This window comes from Notamacropus eugenii, chromosome 7, assembly GCF_028372415.1.
Source record: "Notamacropus eugenii isolate mMacEug1 chromosome 7, mMacEug1.pri_v2, whole genome shotgun sequence".
Classification (NCBI taxonomy): domain Eukaryota; kingdom Metazoa; phylum Chordata; class Mammalia; order Diprotodontia; family Macropodidae; genus Notamacropus; species Notamacropus eugenii.
The window spans coordinates 114,453,846-114,477,803 of record NC_092878.1 but is presented as its reverse complement, the minus strand read 5'-3'; the positions used below and the strand labels follow the sequence as shown (position 1 = coordinate 114,477,803).

The window sequence follows — 23,958 nt, the reverse complement described above, 5'->3', positions numbered from 1 at the left end:
TTTGGAGCACTTGAACTTGTAAGATATTCTTGACGCATGGGCTGAGTACCATAATTAAGCACCATCTTTCTTAACCATTCTTAGATTTTAGAATATAACTTAGAATAGTAGTAAAGAATGGGCAGACGTGAATGAATTATAATTTACATCTCAGGAGGTCAGAGGTTCCCAAATTTGTTTGGCCTATTCCTAGCTTTAAAAAAAAAAATTACCCAGCACCTTCCTGGAAATCTACTTTCTTAATCTTTTAAATTGGTGTCATTTCAAAAAAATATTTCTTTAAATTTGATCTTAAATTAAAAAAATAAATAAAATTTAAAAATTAAAATCTCAAATTTAATAATTCATTGTAAATTTGTGTTTTTTTTCAGTATTGAAATTTTCATGACACAATATGGCATCATGTAACCATGCAGTACTGTTTTATAAATAAGTCACTACACAGACATATTCCTGCTGACTCACACAGGACTTCCCAACAATGTGTGTCATGTTCACCTGCCAACAGTTGCTTGTTTAGACCTGTCAGTGGACTTGACCACTGATCAGTTACAATTTGCATTTTGTCTGTTTATTTGGAAAATAATGTAATCACTATGACTTTAATTCTGCTATACAGTAGATGAAACATACAAATGGTTTTTCAAAATTCTCTTCTCTCCTTTCCTTATTCTTCCACCTTCCCCCCTTTTTTTATTTAATGCCCCTCAATTGCACCAGAGGCTACTCCTCCTCCTAGATCAATCCAGCATGCCCCAGGGGGTGGTATCATCTGCTTTGGGAACCTATGTGTAGGGGATACACAGATGAGATGACAATGCTATGGAAATATTGAAGCAGTCTTAGAACTTGGGGATAAAAGTTTGGGGAAGAAGAACTAAAATACACACAGAGGGAAAAAAAGTCATCTAGCTCTCAGCCTCCTAATTCTTTATATTATCATTAAGATCTCATTTCCACAAGTCACATATTTGGCTAAACCATTTCCTTAAGAAGAACTAAGGAAAGAGGAAGACATTTTTGTCCATATATTTTAGTAACTTCTATGACTTCAAGATTATGAAGAAGTTTGACAAAAAAAAAAAGATAAAATTAATTTATAAAACAAAGTGTGACATTTGACAACATTTAATTAAAGCAAATGTAGTACAGTAGAAAATGGATTGGATTTTGAGTCACCAAATATGGGTTAAAATCTGACAGCTCCCTTAAACCTTGTGATTATGGGCAAAAACCTGAGCCTGTTTCGGTCTAGTTTCCTTCAGTAGAATCCATTATTCAACGTGCTGTTTGCCAAGTTCCCCTATGTGTTAAGCAAGGGATACAAATAAAAGAGTGTTTGCCCTTAACTTATATTTAACTGGAATATGAGGGAACGTGAGAGATGATCTCTCAAATTCTTATCAACTCTAAAACTTTATCCTATGAACTGATATTTATAGAGCACCTTCAGGTTTAATGAGAAAAAATAATAACCAATTAACATTGGGGAGCTACGGGGTTTTTTTCTTTTCTGTTTCCTCATTCAAAGTCCAGCCTTTCCTGGGCATTTCTGACTTTGTTCAAAGAAATCACCCCACCCTGAACATCTTATGTAGGTGGAATTCTTACAGTATTATGGTTCGTTGTCTACTGGTTGTCTGTAACATAGATGCTTTTGTGTAGACTGCCTGAGGGGGAAGTGGTTTGGCTTGAGATGAGCCTCTCTTTGTCCATGAGTGACATGATCAGAGTCACATCCCCAGCCCCTCATTAGAATAAGCCCACCTCTTTATAATAGTCATTTTCTTATTAATTGTTAATCAGTCAGAGTTGATTTCCATTTTTTGGGAACATCTGCCTTTCCAAGGGTATATAAGTCTTGAGTGGCCTTGCAAACTTGCAAGTATTAGGCTAGGGATTTGATCCTAAGTCTATACTATGATGTCTTAATTACATGATTTATATAACTATAACAGGATGGTAAATATAAATAAAATTAAAGTTCTTCAACCAACTTCATAAACAGGTTCAGAAGCATGTCTTACAGCAAAATGCCTTGCACATAGGTCTATGTCATACCAGACAACAACAGAAATCCTCCAATCAATCCTATCTGAGGTAACCAGGTGGTGGGAAGACCTGCCATAGGGATACGCTAACCACTAGTCTTCCTTTTGACTCTTTTCTGAACCCAAGGCACTTAGACACCAGGTTTTACTGTCTACTCTGCCATTGTGTCCTATTATCCTGCCTACCTTAACATTTTCTGTCCTTCTATACTCTCTACCAAAGTGGGGAACTTGTGGTCTCGAGGCCACATATGGCCCTCTAGGTACTCAAGTGTGGCCCTTTGACTGAATCCAAACTTCACAGAACAAATCCTTTTGGGGGTACAGTCAAAGGGCCACACTTGAGGCCCTAGAAGGCCACAGATTTCCTACCTTGCTAGACCCAGAAAACTTCCATCTGGCCTGTTGATATATCCTAAGGACCACTGGGACTTGCCATTTGCCATTCTTTTGTAGGACTAGAAAAAATAAAAAGAAGACAATAAATCTATCCTCCACTTGAATCTCCTCCTCCATCGTTCTGTAGTTGCTCACGTCTTTCCAAATAACAACCTTGCACTACCCCTAGGATCTACTTCTTCTTCTTTTACTCAGAGACTGGTAAAGGAATCTGAAGAAGTCATACAATTGTGCTTACAGGGTCCACTAACAATATGCGTTATCTATTCTCTGGAGTAGTTCATCTTTGGACCCTTACCACAGAAATTTTATCCTTCTCTGATTATTTCTTTATCTCACTCTCCACATAGATTGTTCAAAAATTTCTCTTCAAAGCTGTATTCACAAGTGATTTTTAGAATTAAGTTTATAAGAATGTTTTAATAAAAGACAATTGTTTATTGTAAAGTAGTAAAGAAGTTAAAAATTGTTCACAATAAAGTGCTGGAAAACTCAGTCCCATTAAAGTATAAATAACCAATAGGTATTAGTGTGTTTACCTCTCCCATACCTACTGAAAAAACTAATTTGAAGGAATGTGGTTTGTTTTGTTTGCTTTGACAAGGCTAATTTCCTAACATTTCTGAGATCATGTCACCTACTTTGTCTAGTCCGTCGACTGGCATTTATTAAGCACCTACTACGTGCCAGGTACTATGTTAAGTGCTGGCCCTCAATTATTTCCATTCCCATGTATCTAGCAATGCACACTATGTTTTGGTCACTGCATCATAATTGATAAAGCTGTGGATCACCAGAATACCAAAGTGATAGCAGGGTTCTATTCTACAAGAGCTGTCTAAATTTGAAGTTCAGAAAGACACTTTAAAAAAGAGGAAGATGTTATTTGTCATGAAAAAATCAGTATGATCAGAATCAACACAATTAAATGTGGGTATAAAAGAAAAGTTGTCCTAACCATGACAATGAATGATTAGGGGCAGATTCATCAAGGGGAACATTAATAATCTCTCTATCACTGGGGCACTTTAAATTAAACTTTATAAGAAAGAATAGATGTCTCATAGGAACATGTGCTGTCAGATATCTGACATGCTAAGAATATCTCTTTTTTAATTGCTAGGTTTTCTCTTTCTGATTCATAGGTGATGAATTTATATCTAATTCTCTGACTTTATCCATGATAAAGCTTCGTGATAGCCTACTGAGTGGGTCTATGGAATCTCTATTCTCAGATACATTAAAAATTGGATTCACTGTCTTTTATGTTGTACATTTTCAGAGTTTGATTGTTCTCTATTTGAAAGTCATAATTTCCTTTGTGCTCTGCCTCTATCTTTGGGCCCAAAGTCTTTTCTGGTTATCTCTGATCTTTTTATTCTTTCACTTTTTTCCTTTAAAACTTTTCTTTTTTATCAATTCAACTTCATTTTAATATTCACTTTTAATCCACATTCTGTGAAATTATATGAACTTTTAAAAATATTTCAACATTTCCATTTTTACTTTCTAATAGAACTTTGTCATACAGTTAATATGAATTTGATTATATTTTTGCTTCTTTACCATATCTCAAGTACCCTAAATTGAATGACAGCTACTATGTTGTGGATCATTTAAGTCAGCAATTTCTATTCAGAAAGGGTTGACTTCTTGATTTCTTTTAGTACCAATTTGTTTTATCCAAATGAGCCTAATGATTTAAACTTATATTATATGAGTGATATTAAATGGTATTTTGAAATAAGAGTCTGGAATCCATTAGTCTGATCTTCAGATTTTTTCCCTCTTATTTTTAATAGTTTTCTTTAATGACCTTATCACCTATTGATATTTATCCTGAATGACTACTCACTTGTCAAATACTAACACGTATTTCCCTGGTGCCAAATCCTTCTCATATTTTCAATATAATCCTTGTTCAGACAGAAAGAAATACAATTTAATCCTGTGTGAGGTGAAAGAGTACACAGCAGGTAGCCCTACATCATTCAAGTCTGAGCATTGCCTTATCAAATATGCAGCAACAAACAAGTAGCAAAGAAGGTTACAGTCTCATCATCTGAGTGTATAGTATACAGTTAATTGAAAACTCTTGAAATTAATGTATCCTTCTGGATTTTAATTTTTCTTCCAACTCCTATTAATGCTATGCTGCACACAGACTGTGAGAATAGATTTTTGTAATGCCTTGATTGAGATGGCTTTTAAAATGCTTAGCTTCTGGGATGCTTTAATATGGCACTGCTGGAGCTGTGGGATCCAGTATTTCTTCTCAAGTACTGGGTAGTACCTAGTCTCTACAAACACTTACTTATTCTATTGGTCAATTGCAAATTCATCTGAATAAAAAATGTGGACTTGAAAAAGAGGTGTACTTGAAATTGACAGTAGAGTATAATGGAACTGCAGTGATATACTTCTCAGGGTTCTGTCTCCTAAACTTTCATACACCTAGGCTAGTTAATGAGCTTTCCTTCTCCTTGTATATCAATCTCTGCCGTTTCCTGGAATCTAATAACAGGTGCAGTACATTATGGATTAGCGCTTGCTCTTCAGATAGATTACAGAAGAGGCAGCTTCCTTCACAACGCACAGAAAACATCAACATGAAGTTACTCAAGCCACAGTATGTTGTTGTTTGTTTATTTGCATTTTTTTTTGGTGGGGGGTGTTAATGCAGATGTGATTCAGGATCAGAAATGTAAGATAATACACAGATACATGTTACATGCATGAAGTAACAGCTAATCAAAACACAGCAATAGCCTGTGATTTTAGGGCTAGATTATACAGTTAGGATTCTTTAAGATGTTTCTTCACATACCTCCCTTTTTCCTACTTCCCCTACGCCATTAAGAGTGTGTTCCATAGAAAATGACAGAAATCAGGATATAACATTTATATCTATATGACCTTTTAGAATCCCTTGGTTATGAGAGAGAATAGAGTAGGTCACCAAAGTCTTCCATAGCAATATTTTCATTTGACTTTTATATGTATTCCAGTCTTCATTTTATATTCATGGAAATTACCTTGTGAATACTCTAATATAGAGAGTTCTGTTCCACCTCTGCATGGACATTTGGAAGTAATTAGCATTATTAGGAATTCTGGGCATGTAACAAAGAGCTGGCCTCATATGGGAGAGAAATGTCCCCTTATGGAGTACACAGAGTGGGAAAATTCTATTTCCAGTCACTATAAGGCTAATAATTCTCTCTTTTCCCTCCATTTCTATATTTTTTTCTTTCTTTTCGAAAAAAGATTTTTAGAGCTGCTACATAACAAAGGATGGTTTTACAAAATGACATCAGCCACTCTTTCCCTAGTGATTCATATTCTTACAAAGGTGAGCCAGTTCATCTCAATGGTCTCATGGTGCACTATGTTGTTCTTTGACTATCAGAGTCTACATGGGGGTGTTGAGAGCTGCATGGGGGAAAGCATTTTATTCTATTTTTTTTGTGTAATGTAGTCTAGGTTTAATCCTCAGTGGCAGGATTCATCCAGAGTTGAGGCAACAGGTGAAAATGAAAAGTGCAGACAGAATAAATCATACCTTATAGAAAAACAATTTATCCTAGTGAACCCAAATTTTGTCTTGAAGGCAATTTAGCTATCATTACCTAGGTATGTGTCCATACTTGTGACTATCACATATAAAATTTCAGACCATGGAAAATTCATAAAGTTGTAGTATTTACATTTTCATTCTGGTAAGAAGAAAGAGAATGGGAGCATTATGCATTACCTTTGCCCAAAGCTTCTAAAAATTATGTCAAAGTTGATGAAATAACTTTTTTTTTAGCATGGAAACATTCAAGTAGGGAAGTCTTATCATTTTTTGTACCTTAAACAGTGAGTGGTAAATAAGTCCCTATTTTTTCCCCATGTATTTTGGGGCTTTTAATGCATAAATAAAAATATGTTATACCCTTGACATTGAAGTTAAGGATAGAAAAAAAATCAATGATTACATAGGAAGAGATAAAAATACCTCTGATAAATCAATATTTCCAATGATTAATTTTGTTTAAAGTCAGAAAAAAGTGACTATATGAAATAGAAACATCTGTTTTGATTTCCTTTAAATTTCCAACTTTCAAACACCTCACCTTATCTCTCCTACTCCAAATCCCAAAAGCCCTCTTCATCATTCTCTTTCCTTGTACTTCCTATTTCTTACTGATACTTATGTCTCCTGGACTTTCATATACATCTAGATTTCTTCATTTCGCATAAATCTTCCTTCTCATTAAACTTTTAAAACTGATAGCTATGACAATATTATAATCAGCTTGCAGCTGCTCCTAAATGTGAGCATTCATCCAAGAATGTCTCCAGGTCTCTTTCTCTCTCTGTATTAGCTCCATATGTCCATGAAAGTGACTCCCAAATCTGTATATTCAGTCTTCATATCTATTCTGAGCTTTAGTCTCCAGTTATCTCCAACTGGGTATTGGATATCTTCACCAAGGTTATCCATAGATATCTTGAACTCAACCTCTACTAAAAACCTCTAACGATATTTCCAGAAAGAACCATTTCTCTCCTCCAAATTTCCCTATTTCTATTGAGGTCATCACTATCCTTTCAGTTTACCAAGGTTTGTAATTTTGAAGTCATTTTCAATTCTTCTCTTTCCCTCAACTTTTACACAAAATTAATTGCTAAAATGTGTTGATTCTACCTTTATCATACACTTTGTATCCATCCTCTCCTACCTACTCACATGACAGAACTCTAGTTCCATCTCACCCAGACTACTACAGCTTCCTAATTAGTCTCTCTTTTTCTAGTTTATCCTTACTCCAATTCATTCTCCACACAGTTGTCAAATTGATATTCCTAAGAAACAAATCTGACCATGCCACTGGCCTCCTAAAACATCTTCAGTAACACCCCACTTCTGATAGGAGAAAAAAACTACATATATGCATATGCATGTAAGTATATGCATACACACATACATGTGTATGTATAACCATGTATACATACATACATAATAGTACATGTGTATGTATGTATAGGTGTATATGTTTGTATGTGTAGGTCTGTTTGTGTGTGTGTGTATACATATATACACACACACATGCAAACATATATAATTTTCAGTCTTGCATTTAAACCCCTCCATATTATGAGCCCCATCTGCCCTTCCATATTCTATTATCCCCCCATCTTGAATTTTCTGTCAAACTAGCCCAAACATTGTTCCCTGTATATGACATTGTATCTCTGGCTTTGCATTTGCACAGACTGTCCTCCAGGTGTGGAATACACTTTCTTTTTAATTTATCTCTTACAATTACTAACTTCCTCAAGGGTCGGGTCATGTGCTGCCTCCTACATGAGACATTTCCCGATACTCCCAGTTGTCATGTCTCCCTGCCTTGTGAACTTATGTTGTATTATTATGTGTATACCTTGTATTTGTTGACTAAATATTGTCATACTCACCTCATTGTCTATAAGCTCTTCAATAGGAATAGGAATTATTTTATATTTTGTCTTTGTGTTCTCAGGGTCCAGTGTAGTCCTTTGCCTAACTTATAGACAAACTGAAGGAAAACAACACATTTTTAGGACCCTGGATCTGTTTCCTTTTTCTCCTGCTTTATTATACATTGTTTTTTCCACATTGTTTAGCACTATGGTAATAAATAGCATGCCAATATATGAGAACTTTGAAAAGTCTATCACTTATTTAGTAAGTCAACTAGCTTTTCCAGTTTTTCCCATCTATTCTTCCAATGCACTTGTGGAATGTGTTATTTACTTTTATAAAACATTGCAAAATGCTTTATTTTAATATGTATCATGCTTCCACAAATAGGGGAATTTGAAATTAGGTCTATAAATGCTATTATATTTTACCAAAAGAAAAATTTTGTACATGTTGTCTGCCATGATAATTGTCTATTATTCCTGAGTTTTAGGTTAATCTAACTCTGAAAACCAAAAAATTGTCATCAGTATATCTGAAAAGCTGGTGAATATTTTCCTTGAATTTCTTCAAAAAGAAATCTTTGAGCAAATAAATAAATAAATCCATTTCTCTCTCTGTCTCTCTCTCTGTCTCTGTCTCTGTCTCTGTGTCTCTCGGGTCAAATATAACTACCTCTGTTTGGTATGTGTAGCCTTTGAGGACTGGGACCCAACCCAACCTCTGTTCCCAACCTCATTACACATTGCTCAATTTTTGTACTGATTTTTTTCCTTCCCTGGACTGCAATCTTTTTCTTATTTTTACCTCTAATTTCCTTCGAGGTTCATCTGAAGTACCATTTGGCATGTAAATATTTTCCTGTTCTTTTCACAGCTCTTCTAACACTATCTGTTCTTTCATCTTTGTCAATTTGCATGAAACCTGATAAATGTTTTAATTTTGCTTTTGTATTGGCCTTTCTCTTACTGCTAATAATTTGGATTGTTTTCAAATGTCTTCTTATAATTTACTCTTCCTTGGAAAATTTTTGCTCATTCCCTTTGGCTATGTATTTATTGGGAAATAAGTGGGAGGTACTAGCTGTTCTCTTCTAATATTGTTTCGTGTTGCAACTTTTTCTATTTGAGTTATCAATACATTTTAAGCTTATCATTATATGTAATACCATGTGCTTGTGTACACCCAATTTCTGCCCAAATGCTTTCTACTTTTCCCAGTAATTCTTTTCAAAAAGGAATCCTTCATTTATTTTCTGTCTTTTTTTCAGTCATTTTACTCTTTTTATTCTGTTTCTTGCTTATCATCTGTTTTACTGAAATACATTTCTTTGTTTCTTTTAGCCAGTATTAAATAGCTTTGACAAGTTGTCAAAGGTCTTTTGTTGAGGTCTTTTAGCTGTGTCACTCTCATTTTTTTTAATTATGAAAAGTCAGTTTATTAAATATCTACTAGATGCCAGACGCTATGATAAGCTCTGTGAACAGAAAGGTGAAAGTGAAATAGTCATTTAAGAAGCTTACATTCCACTGGGGGAGACAACATGTACATATTTAAGCATATACAAACTATAGAACTATATAGATGGTAGGTAGGGGAGAGAGGACACTAACAAAGAGGAGATCAAGCAAAACTTTTTTACAAGGTGGCCCTGGAAGAAAACCAACGTTTTGAGAAGTGAATTTGAGGATGGAGACTCTGCTGGGCATGAGGGACAGATTCAGAATTGAGCCAGGACACTCATGGCCTCCGGAGATGTTGTGAATATCCCCTTGCCGCTACAAGCGTATTATAAAGACAGACTGACTTGGTAAGTAGGACCCCTTCTTTCTACGGGAGGAAAGGAAGGAATAGGGGGTAGTGATTTTTAGAGGTTGTGAGATAAGGAGAAAGTCTTCTAAGATGATGAAAAAGAAAGAAGAAGGCAGGTTAGTGAATGGCTTATTTTCTCATTAGGAGTTTGTAGAAAAGTGTCGCAGTACAGGGTATTGTGTGAGGCTTAGACAATCTAAAGCAACAAAATTCTGTTAATAGTTTAGAAGGAATCAGTTCCTCCCTACAGCAGCCATTATGACAATGATGGACATAACAGATAGTATTAGGTGAGTGGGGACAAAGATGGAGCAGAGATGGTTGGGGAAAGATGTTTTAGAGGAGAAAGAATTATGTAGAAGGAGAGCATTTGGGGCTCTGATATCAAATTTTATTTATTCAAAATTCTACATAGCATCAAGCTTGCCTTCAATTTAGTTAATCCTGTGCATCCTAAGTTGTTTTATAATGAAATATCTTTTTAAAACTATAATCAGCCAATCAATAAAATTTTGAAAACCTTTATTCATATATTAGACTTTTACGATAAGAAAGAAAAAGAAAAGTAAAGGTATTTTATTTCCCTCTCTGTTGTCAAAGTCAAAGGTCAAATCACCACTTTCTTTTTTGCATTATTAGATTGTGATGCCACCATATTTTATTTTTTATAAACTTATCTTTTTTTGTTTCCATGCATGTGCTGATGGGCACCAAAGCAAAAAATAACTGGTAGGATCAAACATAGGGACAGGAAATGATCTGATAATTAATACAATCCCTCCAGTCAAAAGCACCAAGAGAATTTGGTTGATAAGCCCATACAATGACGAATAAGATTTGAAAAAACTACCCATATTATACCTGATGGAGCACTGGACTAAGTAACAATGAGAAGACCTCACTTCTAATTCTGGGTCTGTCATCAACTAGCGGAGTGATTTAGGGCACAGAAGTCCTACACATATTAACTTCTTTTTGCTATTTTGGTAAAATGAGATTCAATGAGAGTGGACTGAGGGTACTCCCCAAACTAAAGATTTAACATCTTACTTGTCCATTGATGTAAGTGGATGACACCAAGCTATGTGGCTTTACTGAAACTAAATGAAATACCTCCTTCATCACATGGCTGCCTTTTCCAATGATGTCAAAATATAGATTAGACAGGGTAAGTGTAAAACTCTGAATTCACTCCAAGGAATGATGGAGACAGAAAATGTTGATCTTGTCCCTAAGGAATCACATTGAACCAGCTGATAAAAATGATATCATAGATTGATACTTATAGCTTACACCATAGATTTTAATACTGGATTATGTCTTGGATTTTTGTTTCCTGTGAATTTCTATGTCTCAGCTACTATTTCTTTGTGGCTTAGAATATAGGCCTGGAACATAGTAGATGCCTAACAAAAATGCTTCTTGACTGAATAATAACAGCAAACCTCAAAATTTAGGTTTGAGAATCCCTTTCCACTTTTAATAATGACTGAGAACTCCCATAGCTTTTATTTGGTAGGTTATAGGTATTAATATTTATCACATAACAAATGAAAACTGATGACATTTTATAACATATGTATTCACAAAACCCAACTACATGTTAATATAAATAATATATTTTATGAAAAATAACCATTTCCAAAATTAAAAAAATGAGGACTTGCATTGTTTTGCTTGTTTTTGCTTATTTAATTGTTTGCTTTGTAGAAGACCATGGAATTCTCCTATCTGCCTCTGCATTTGATCTGTTCTAATTTGTTAATTTCATTGAAGTGTAGGAAGAAAATTCAACTACATATCACATATGTAATCAGAAAATGGAATGGTGTTTTAATAGGCAAATAGTATTTTAGTATGATTGTGAAATGCGTTGACCTCACAGACCTACTGAAAGCATCTTGTAATCCTCGTCCTCAGAACACATTCTGCGAATGATTTGACTATACTGTTTAACTTTGGGTATCTATAGGCAAACTTCTTCTTTCCCCATCATTTTTTTTTTTTGGTTTAAAGCACTGTGCTTTATGGAAACATTATGAAGTATGTATCCTTTACACTATCTTGTATATTATTAAGCTGTCACAAAATGGTTTCTCTAGTCCTACAATGAGCTTTAATATCAATAATTTTTTCAATTACAAAAAGTAATAATTTTTGTCCATCTTCACAATATGCCACATAATAGCAAAGAAAAAAGTACTGCAGGAAGATAATAATAAACCACTTTATTTGAGTCTAATCTTTTATCATTCCATCTATTTTTCAGCCTTGTGGTACCCTACTCCTCTTATTTTTCCTCACTGTTATTTACAATTCCTTCACCCTTCATTTCTTTCCTAAGCTATGTACTTGCCCTACTCCCACTCCAGCAGTTTTATACTCTTTCCTTCCCTATCTTGATCCTTTGATGAACCAGTTCAATTCTACCCTCTCCTCTACTCTCAGGTCCCTTGCCCCTTGTTCTATCATAAACCTAGCTTGACAAACTCTAATCTTAAATTACTTCCACCATATGCTACCATCATTCCTATTCATGTGCTGCTGAGGGATGAGAGATGAGGAAGAAGGGAAAATAAAGAGCTCTCGACTAATGGCCTCAGTGAAGTATGAGGCAAAGTTTTCAGTTAAAATTATGTGTGTAGGGGGATGAAAAAGCTTAGAAGTGCCTCTGTCCTGAGTGGAATAGTAAATTGATTAAGGAAGCATAAAAATATTTCTTTGTTGTAATAAGAGCTCAATTGAAATTACATAACAGACATTTATAATGGACCCAGTCAGAATAGTTTCATGTTTTTCTCCAGCTATCTTGGTCCTTTTCAATGCTAAAACCTTTCTTATGTGATCACCTCTAACACTCTTTGTATATCTTGTAGGAACATAGTTGTTTGCATGCTGTCTCCCCCATTAGAATGGAAGTTACTTGAAGGCAGGGATTGTTTTAGCCTTTGTACTCCCTCCCAGTACATAGCAGTGTCTATCACATAATAAACACTCCTTGACTGTCATTCAGTGTGTTAGCTATCCTTTCCAATTTTGTGTTATCATTGGCAAATTTGAAAAGCCTGTCATACATGATTTATTGACCCTATTGATTAAAATATTAGATAGCATAGCGTCAAGTTGCAGTCCTTGGTCCTTAACTTCATCAATGATCTGCTTTAATGGTGACCAGAAGTATTAATGATTATTCTTTGGGTTTAGACTTTTTTTTCAATTTTGAATCTATATATCTATATATATATAGATATATATAGATATATATGTGTATATATCTATATATATAGATATATATGTGTGTATATATATATATATAATCATATATGTAGCTTATATCTCTCCATCCTCTATTTTAAGAATAGCACAAGGGATTTTCTCACTTGAACTGCTAAAATATAAGTAGACAATAGTTATAATTGCATTTTTCTGATATATTACTTTAGTAAGCCAGTCAAAAAGTAAACAAAATTCATCTGACATGATGTGGTCCTGATGAAAATTTTCTCTGATCACCACACCTTTTCCCAGATAGTCATTCACTATCCTTTTAATGAGACATTGCAGAATTTTTTCAGAAATATTAAATTAAATTTACTCGCACCAAGTTTTCAAATTCCATTCTCTCTCTTAAAAAAAAAACAAAACCCAGGACATTTACCCTGCTCAAATCCTGTAGCACTCTCAAGTTCTTCACAATTTTTCAAAGATCATTCTGTGCCTGTAGCACAGCAATCACATCTACCAGATTTTTTTTTCCAGTAAATAAGGATATGCTTGATTTGGGCAGATGGCTTCAATTCACCAAGGGCAGCTAGTTCCTCCCTTACTATAGAACCTTATTTATCTTGGGTATAATTGTCCATTAGCCTTTTCTATTCTGTCTTTTCCAGTACAATGATTATACTTCTTGACAGGAAAAATAGAATCAAATTAAAAATTTAGGTGTTTCTGTCTTATTTGCATCATTAATGATTACTGTTTCACCAGTCATTCAATCAACCAACATTTATTAGGTGATAGGGTATATAAATACAAGAACCAAGCAATCCCTACTCTCAGGGGTCTTAGATTCTATCCACCTTGAACAGTGCTTCTATTTCTTTGATCTCTTGGTTCCTCAGTATAAAAACAAACACTAGAGATCCAACTTCATATTTGGGGGAAAAGTTTTACTTACATATATTCATTGCCAAAGATCACACAGCACAACAGAAGGTGTTTTTTTTGTTTGTTTGTTTTTGAACCCAGAGCTCTTGCCTCCTGACTTGATATTAGTGCTACTACATAACACCCTCTTCATTTTAGGATATAATAGCTCTCTGGTCTTGAATTGATTTTATATGTTCTTATTATGTTTCAGACTCATGTTTAATTAGTTGACCTATAGCCTCCTTATTTCTCCTTTTTTGAAAGAGTTTTGGGAAATTTCTTGTCAACACATTTCCTGGTTATTCATTTTCTTTCTGTCATAAACTTACATGTATTTGTCACCCAACTCAACTCTCATTTAACCTTCTAATGAATTTCAAGCATTACAATTAATTAGATCTACGGTAGCTTTTGTTCAGTCTCCTCTGGTGTTTCAAAACTGACAACATAGCTCCAGATTTGAGATTGGTATGATTTACTTTCTCTGAAACATGACAAATTTACTAAATGAAATAATTTTCAATACTGTGACACCTCTCAGGACACATTATTCCATAATCTGAGTATTTATTAGATACTAACAGCAGATAAATATCTCTGAGATCTCCAAGGTTTAACCTCTCCCTGAGAAATTATAATGAGGTGAATTTCATTCAGGCAAAGTTGAAAACATTCTTCAGTTAATTTTGTTTCAGTTAATGATGCCTACTAGTATAGCTATTATATCTTTTGCAAGTATCATTAAGTCTGTGATTAAATGGCTTTAAAAAGAGTATGTCACAAACTAAAAAATCAACTTAAATTCTCTAAGAAAAATGTCATAGGATGGCACAGAATGAATAATGCTGAAAAATGTCAGATATGGAACTAGAAGCAATCTTATAAAATATTAAGTCTAACCCCATCATTTTAAAGATAAGGAAACTGAAGGTTAAACGGATTACTTAAAGTCACACAGGTAGTGAGTTTCAGAGGTGGGATTATTAAGGTGAACTGAGAGATTTTCCAAACACTCTAATATTCAAAGGTAATTAGATTAGAGATGGAATTAAATTATGGTAATTTTATAGGGAATCATATATAGACACACAAAAAGAGGCAGACACAGACATATCTGAAGCCCTAAGTATAGGAATTAGTCTTTTAGTTTTCTTTTTGGTGTCAACTTTGTCTTACCCTATCTTCAATTGCCATGTAGTCACCCCAGCACCCATATTTAAAGAAAGGGTTTCCCTTATTCTCTGCAGTGCTTTGGGCAGTAGATGATGTTAGTAAACTTGAGAAGCAGAGATGTAGAAGGAAAATTGTACAATGACAGGTTTCAATTAAGAAAGTAGGAGGGGGAGAAGACTAAGTAAAGGTAGGGGTGAGGGGACTGATAGAAGAGAGGGCAGACTGAGGGAGGCAGTAGACAAGCAAAACACTGTCGAGGAGGGAAAGGGTGAAAGGAGAGAGAGGGCAAACAGGAAGAAAAAGAGGACAGAGGGAAATACACAGCTAGGAATCATAAATGTGAATGAAATGAACTATCCCATAAAATGGAAGAGGATAGCAACATGGAACAAAAACCAGAATCTACAATATGTTGTTTACAAGAAGCACATTTGAAGCAGGCACACACACACACACACACACACACACACAGAGTAAAGGTAAGGGACTGTAGTAGAATCTATTATACTTCTGCTGAAGTGAAAACAAAAAAGAAGAAGCGGGGGTGGCAAACCTGATCTCAAACAAAGCAAGAGCAAAAATAGATCTAATTAAAGGAGACAGGGGAGGAAACTGAATTTTACTAAAAGGTACCATAAACAAAGTACTAATATCAATATTAAACATCTAAGCACCAAGTAGTATAGCATCCAAATTCTTAAAGGAGAAGTTAAGTGAGTTACAAGTTCATGACCAAATAAGCAATAGAGAATATTATGAAATGTAAAAGAGATAATTTTTATTATATTAAATTAAAAAACTTTTGCACAAACAAAACCAATGCTACCAAGATTAGTAGAAAAGGAGAAAGGTGGGAAACAATCTTTACAGCAAGTGTCCCTGAAAAAGACTTCAGTATTTTTATATTTTATATATATTATATGTATATGTATATTTTATATAATAGACAACTCAGTCAAACTTATAAGAATACAAGTCATTTCCCAACTGATAAATGGTTAAAAGATATGAACAGGCAGTTTTCAGATGAAGAAATCAAAGTTATCTATGAACATGTGAAGAAGTGCTCTACATGACTTTAGATTAGAGAACAGAGACCTGCAAATTGAAACAACTCTGAGGTACCACCTCATACCTATCATATTGGCTAACATGACATAAAAGGAAAATGATAAATATTAGAGAAAATGTGGGACAATTGGGACACTAATGCATTGGTGGTAGAGTTGTGAACTGTTCCAACCATTCTGGAGAGCAACTGGGAACTATGCTCAAAGGGCAACTCAACTGTACGTACCCTTTGATCCAGTTCTACTACTACTACGACCATAGCCCAAAGAGATCATAAAAAAAGAGAAAAGGACTGACGTCTAAAAATAGTTATAGCAGCCCCTTTCAAATTGTGGTAAAATATTGGAAATTGAGGGGATGCTCATCAATTGGGGAATGCCTGAACAAATTGTAGTATATGAAGGAAATGGAACATTTCTGTGCAAAAAAAAATGGTGAACAGGAAGATTTCAGAAAAAAAAAAAAAAAAAAAAACTCGGAAAGATTTGTCCAGACTGATGCAAAGTGAAATGAGCAGAACAAGGAAAGCATTGTACACAGTATCAGCAACATCATATGATGATCAGTTATGCTTTTCTCAGCAACACAATGTCCCAAGATAAGTACAAAGAACTCATGGATGAAAATGTTATGCACATCCAGATGAAGAACTGATTGACTCTGAATGTAGATGGAAACATATTTTTTTTCTTATTTTATTCTTTTTCATGTTTTTTTCTTTTGATCTGTTTCTTATTTCACAACTGTAACTAACAAATATTTTTACATGATAGTACATGTATAACATATCAAATTGCCTACCATCTTTGTAAGAGGTGAGGGCAGGGAGGGAGGAAGGAAAGAAGAAAAAAGATTGTATCTTCAAATCTTGTAAAAATGAATGTTAAAAATTGTCTTGACATGTAATTAGAAAAAATAAACAGTGTTAAAATAAATTTGCATATTAAAAAAAACAATCCATGCCTAAAATAAATTCCTTGGTGACTTCCTAGTGAACTTTCAAGTACTGGTATCATCATCATTGCTATCATAGCCACTACCACCATCATCATCATCCTCATTATATTCACCATAGTAATAGTAACATCAACATAGAAAACTTAAATTAGTATTTGAAATTTGCAAATTACTTTTCATGAGTTGATCTAATTTGGCATAAGGACAGTCTAATAAAATGAAACCAAGATATTGTGAAGCTATTTATTTGTTCCTTTCCTTAGGGAAAAGCATAACTCAGTACTTTTCATATGCAGGAGGCTCGTGAAGGGGGAGTGTTAGTGATTTCTACAGCAAAGGCAACATTTCCCACCCACATTGCTGGAGTAGACTCACATCGATATGGAACTCAGTAAAGTTCAATCTGATGTTATTATTGGATGTACATAAAAGAAATACATACGGGATTTAGAAGGATAGTGAGAAAAAGTTCCCCTCCTTGGATACTTTTGTCTAATTCTTGAGGTCCTCCAGGGTATTCCTTATAGAAAATTGTATGGGTAAATAATCCACATGTCTGTCGAGGGAGCACCTAAGGAAGAAGAAAAAATATGGACCACTGAAGGGTTTTGCTTAGGTCTGCCACTACTGTCCCATTTCTTTGGAGACTGCACACTGAAACTTCACCATGAGAATTTTTGAGTTGCTACAGCTTTAGTATTATTGTAAAAACAAGTTGATTTAGAAAACAATTATGCAGCTGTCGGATAGCAGCAGATGCCAACTGCAGGGCAACAGTTTGTAAAATCTTCACTTATATCATTCTGACCAGTTTCATACAGCAGCACCATTTTTACAGGATTATGAAAACAGCTCTCAACTTTAACAACATCAGTTTATTAAAAGACAGAGTTCCTTAGAAGTAGCATCTTTTCACTCTGGTAAGCTATTAATTCCCTTATTTCTGAGATAGAACCTTGGACTGTATTTAGTTTCAAGCACCCAAAGCAAAATCATTATTTCCTTCACCTTGGAATTAAAATATGATTCCAGGAATGAAATATATATTAGGCCTGAAATGATTATGGATCTACCATATTCTTTGGTGAACTCCTTTGCATGCATAAAGATTAATAGGAGAAAACAAAATTAATGAGCTTCCATGTCAAGTTTTCCAAAACATTTATTATCTCTGCAATAACAGTCACCAATTGTACTCTATAATTCTTTTAATTGTCAAGAGGGTTTAGTTTTTGCATCAAATTCAAAAGGAAGACAGCCTTATGCTGGGGGTTTGGGAATTCAGTTCTGTTTTTTTAATGGTCATTTCATAGTTAGTCAGGACCAGCTAAGTGGTGAAGTAGATAGAGCTCTGGGCCTGAAGGCAGGAGGACATGAGTTACAATTCATCCTTAGACACTTACTAGCTGTGTGACCCTAGGCAAGTCATTTAACCTTGCCTGCCTCAGTTTCTCATCTGTAAAATGTGCTGGGGAAGGAAATGGTGAAGAAAATGCCCCCCAAAATCCCAAAATGGGGTCAGAAAGAGTCAGACATGATTGAAACAACTGAACAAGAAATATTAACTAATCATCTATGCCAGTGGATTACATGGGGGGAAGACAAGATCTGAACATTTATTGAAAGTGACTTGGGCAACAGCCCAGGGATGATTGACTCATGTTATATGAGTCAATAAAAAATACATTTTTTACATATAAACTGTATTGTTAAGGAAACACATAGTACTATATTCTTTACCAAAGTCTGCGTTTAAATTCAAAGTCTCTTCTGCACCTCTACAAGTTATTTGTAATTCAGTAATTAACCTGTTAACACCATCAAACCTTTCCCAAAAGCCTTATGCTTGTGGGCAGTTGTGATATATGTAGAACTTGACTCGAGAAGACTTAAACTATAGCTGAATGAATGTATTCTCATGGTAATTAAGCATAATTTGTAAAATCATTTTTAAAAAATTCAAATGAAAAGCATATCTAGAAGACAAGTATATTGTTATATAAATTTTCATTTCAAATTTCTGTTCTACGTAAAGTAACTGGTCATTCAAAACTTTGCTTCATGAAGTGATAGGTGAAATTATTACTATGGGTAACCATGGTGGTTAGATAAGCAGCCTCAGCTGTTATTTGTAAGGTTAAGAAATGCAGGTCTGAGAGAGGAGGTATGGAACTGTTCCACATTTCTTCTTCAGAATATCCTTCTTAGGCTCTGAAGAAAAAGAGGCATGAAATTTTATATTTCTCAAGTAGAGATGCATATTTTGAAAGTGTTCTTTTTTTCAGGAGGAGAAAGGATTTTTTATTCATCAGCTAAAAAGGTATGCATAAGCATGTCACCTATATCTTCCTAGTCATTTTTTTCTTCCAACAATTGAGAGAGGGAGAAACTAGGAAAGAGAAGGCTTCACATCAAGAAAAAAGCTTGAGGAGTTTCCATATTAAATAAACCCATGGAAAGACACACAAATGCCTTAGGAATTTATTTGTTTGAAAAAAAATACCTCCAGAGTGCCATCTTCCAGCACAGTAGTTGCTCAAAATTTGTTCATGTTTAACTTTTGAATAAAGAGGGAGACTTTTGAAAATGAAAATTGATTTTTTTAGGTGAACTTGAATCTAACACTATCCACTTATGTCTCAAAAAACCCATGCTTTGTACCTGAATCCATGATTTCAACACAAAATGGACAGCGTATTCGAACTACAAGGGCAGTTCTAATGAGGCAAAGAAACACTTTTGAAGTCTGATTCTGCAGAAAGAAAAATAAGGAGGTGACAAAGTTTTAACAGTGTCACTATTAGAAACAAAAGGTAGTTTGCTGCTACTGGTGGGATAAATGCTGATCAAATTAATTTGTATTTATCATATCGCCAAAGCAAAGGTAACTGGGCAAATAATAGAAAAGAATCTTTGGTGGAGAATAGGGACTCATTTTCAGTATTCCTTTAAAAAAAAGTTTATAAACATATTTGCATATGTTTTCTAAATATTCAAGAATTATTGCATTACTAAACCTAATTTGAGAATACCATTTAGAAATGAGCTGTGTCCTAACCAATGGAATTGATCTAAGAATCAGTTTTGCAGGCATAAACAGAAAATGTGCATGTGCAGAACTTTGCATGAATGCTTTGGAAAATACTTAGCTTAATGGAATTTCCAAGATAGATAATTATGATTCAAGATCCATGATGTCAAGTTTGGGTTCCAAGGAATCGTGCACACAGTTTTCACATTTTTAAGACCTAAGGAGGCACTAAACTGTTTCAACAGCCCTTATGCTTTTTTTTTTACTCTCTCCAAAAGATTTCAAGAATTCATATTTCAATATAAAGTATAGTGCTAATAATAGGGAAAGTATGCACTCCTTTTAAGCAGGGAGAGTGGGCAAGTGATGAAGCAAACAGTACAAAGAACTCTTGGGCAGTAACAAAGTACCGTTCTCTAGGGGGCATCAAATTCACCAATACCCTACAAATCACTGCTGAACAGTAGTGTTTTCTGTTGCCATTGATGGATATTCTGAGTTCCTAATCTGGACATTAACATCTCTGTGGAAGGTCTGGATAAATTTGTAGAGAGTCCACAGCTGCTTTAAGGAGACACTGAGTTTGTTCCTAGTAGAGAGAATACTCAGATTTTTCGAATGGACCTTTCAAGCATCCTGGAATACTGAGAAGTTCACAAGTGAATGCTTACAAGCCCAAGCCTGACCTCAAAGACCCATAGATGGAAAGGAACATATATGTCATCTAGTCCACTCTCCCCACTTTATAGATGAGGAAAGTGAATGTCAGAAATAGAATTTGAATTCAAGTATTCTGACTCTAAATCCATCATTTTTTCCACTGTATCACACTGATTCCATGGCACTGATGATGAAGAATGCGGCTTACACAAATTTCTTTTTTCAACTCACACATTGGGAAAGAGTCTTGAGCTCCCAAGAACCTCTCTGTGCTCCAGATCCTTGTCAATTAATAGACCAAGCACAGATTCTATGTGATCAACTTTTCCTCTCTCTACTATAGTTGGGGCTATTTCTGGTTCCCCTTGGCAGGATATCTTAAAGGTAAGTCCTGATATATAATGCAGTGGGTATCTCTTCAACAACTGTAGGCTGAAATCATTCTTTGGGAATAGCATGTTCTCACCATGATGCCATTGTGGATGAAGCCCCGTCTGTATCGTGCAGGTTTAAGATGTGGATACTCTTCCGTGCTTGTGACCTGGATACCCCAGACTTTTTTCCAAGCTTCATAAAGTTGTATATGGACTGGGTAGACCCCTGAGTGGTGTGGGGCCACTGCATAGCCCATGTTGATAGGAATTCCATGCTCCTAAAACAAATTCAAAGGGACATGCTTGAGCGTGGTCAAATACACTGACTTTCTGAGAGCCAAGAACAGTATAACAACATTTACAAAGCACTTTAACATTGTCAAAGCCTTTGGGTAATGAGGTCCTTGTCTTTAATTTACAGATAAGGAACCAGAGATTTTGAGGTCCTGATCAAGTCAACAAGAATTTATTAAATACTTAATGTGTGCCAGACACTGTGATGGGGATTGCCCAGTCAAAAAAAAGGTGTGTGTGTGTGTGTGTGTGTGTGTGTGTGTGTGTGAGTGAACACTATCTGTTGTGAAGAAGCTCAAAGTGTAAAAAAAGGGAAACAACTGAATAAGCAATATATTTAAATGATAAATTAGAGATAGATGAAGACTTCTCATTGCAGGTGAGATTTTACTTAGGACTTGAAGGAAGCCAGAGAAGCCAGGAAATAGAGATGAAGAGGGAAATAGTTCCAGGAATGAGGGAGTCTGATAGAGAGTTTAAATTTAGGTTGCTGGAGTACAAATCCCATCCTCCAGTTACTTTGCCACCAAAAGTAACTAACCTCAGCTATTCAGTTAACAATAAAGAAAAACAAGTAGACATGAAGTCAAACTATTTGGAACTTGAGGGTGAAAAACATAAAATAGGAGGCAATTTTATTAGGTCCATGAAATGGATTCGGAGCTTTCAAATTTCTGCTTCTTTCTATGACTTGCCTTAAATGGGATATCTGGTTTATATAATATCTTTGCTGGAATGGGATTCATCAATCAAGGTTATGGATGACAGTGCTCAGTCATCTCAGAAAGCTCATTGGATCAATAAACAGAAAACCAAATACGATAACTTGACAATTGCCATCTCTATGTGCAATTACGCTCTATAAAGCCCAGGAAGGGACTTCAAGTTGATATAATATGCAAGCAGCAAATGTCATCACATATCCACAAAATCTAAGTAATATGCACACTTAAGTTCAGAAAATAGACCCTCAATATCTCGCATGGCATCATTCTTCTTCTTCCCCTTGAGTGTCCCACATTCGAACTAGCCCAGCTCACCTCTCTTTTACAGATTATGTGGTTTTTGACATCTATTACTGTAAATGGCTCTGTAGAGAGACTGGATAATGAAATCAATGCTATAAAATGAGCTTGATTCTCCCCTGTGCATTCAAGGAGATGAACTCTGTGTCTAAGGGGAAAGTGTTTCATACCAAAACCTTGCTAGTTTACTTAAAGCAAACTGTAGTAATTCTAGTAATGCTATATTATTCAGCAACCATCAGAGATGATGATTAGATAATTCTTTTCCATGCCATGGGCTATTAACATGTACTATATAAAATAAATGACAGATATGTCATCACATATGTCATGATGAAATGCAATAAAGGTAGACTGAGGTACAGACTCTGATATCTAGAGTTTCTAGTAATCTCAGATATTAAAGCGTTGGTCATCCCCACTGGCAAATGCTTGAGGGTCCTCCACGATATTTTTACCTTATCTATTTGCTATCTAGTTTCAAAGCTGCTCTCAGATGTTGACATATCTTTAATTATTGACATATATGTAACCTCTAATGTGGTTTTTCATATTTTAAAAAATATGTGTATGTATGTTATCCATACCTGATTTAATTGGTATGCATGCTTGTATATAATACACACATATATATGTACATATATACTCGTGTATACATCACACACATTATACTCATGTACATACACATGCATATATCCAAACACACAATGCTCATATCCAAATATATACATGCATACACATATACGTGTAGACATATATACACATATATGTGTATATTTATACACACATGGATGTATACAAACACATATGCATACAAACATAGACATATAGGGGCTCATTTATGTTGCCTTACTGCTCATCATCCTAGGCACTCTGTCTCCCATCTCTCTGACACTTTGCATCGATTGTCCTGAGTTTTGGAATCCCTAGTTTTCTTCAAGGCTTGGACCAAATCTTACCATCTATGTGAAGTCTTTTATGATACACTCAAGCTACTAGGTCTCCCATCCTCCAGTCCTGCCTCAGTTACTTTGTTTCTATTTTTTAATTTATCCTGTATTTACCCATATTTATCCATGTTTTCTCCCTCAGCTAGATTTCAAGCTTCTTAAAGGCAGGAACTCTTTCACTTTTGTTTTTGAACCTACAGTATCTGATAGAAACTAGGCACTTAAAAACAATAGTCTTTGATTGAGTATGCAGGGAACTCCCAGTGTAGAAATTCTTTCCACCAATGCAGCTTGGAATAATCTTAGGAAGTTGCCTGATTCAGAGGTGAAGTGACTTGTCTATGGTCCCATAGTTAGTATGAGTCAGAAGTGAGAACCGAATTCAGGTCTCCCTGGTTCCAAGGCTGGTGGCTTTTTTCCACTATGTTTTTGACCTTTTGTTGGGAGACAAATTGTTTTGTTTCCTATGGAGGCCTTCTATCTATGAGGTTGGTTTTAATACATTATGAGGGTGATATCTTGCATAAATAGTTTTTTTTATAGTTTTAAGAATAAAAACTTAA

At 34.9% G+C, this 23,958-nt stretch overlaps 1 protein-coding gene across 2 annotated transcripts in view; it reads right to left on the bottom strand.

Annotated features, from left to right (window-relative positions):
* LOC140514133 (bifunctional heparan sulfate N-deacetylase/N-sulfotransferase 4) overlaps positions 1 to 23,958 on the bottom strand; it is a 397,643-nt gene that overhangs the window by 136,280 nt on the left and 237,405 nt on the right. For both annotated transcript variants that reach the window (XM_072624210.1, XM_072624211.1), the window contains exons 5-6: positions 21,219 to 21,404; positions 17,504 to 17,632 (exon numbers count right to left, since the gene is read on the bottom strand). In XM_072624210.1, the coding sequence (XP_072480311.1) occupies positions 17,504 to 17,632; positions 21,219 to 21,404 (315 nt within the window). The remainder of the gene's footprint in view (positions 1 to 17,503; positions 17,633 to 21,218; positions 21,405 to 23,958) is intronic.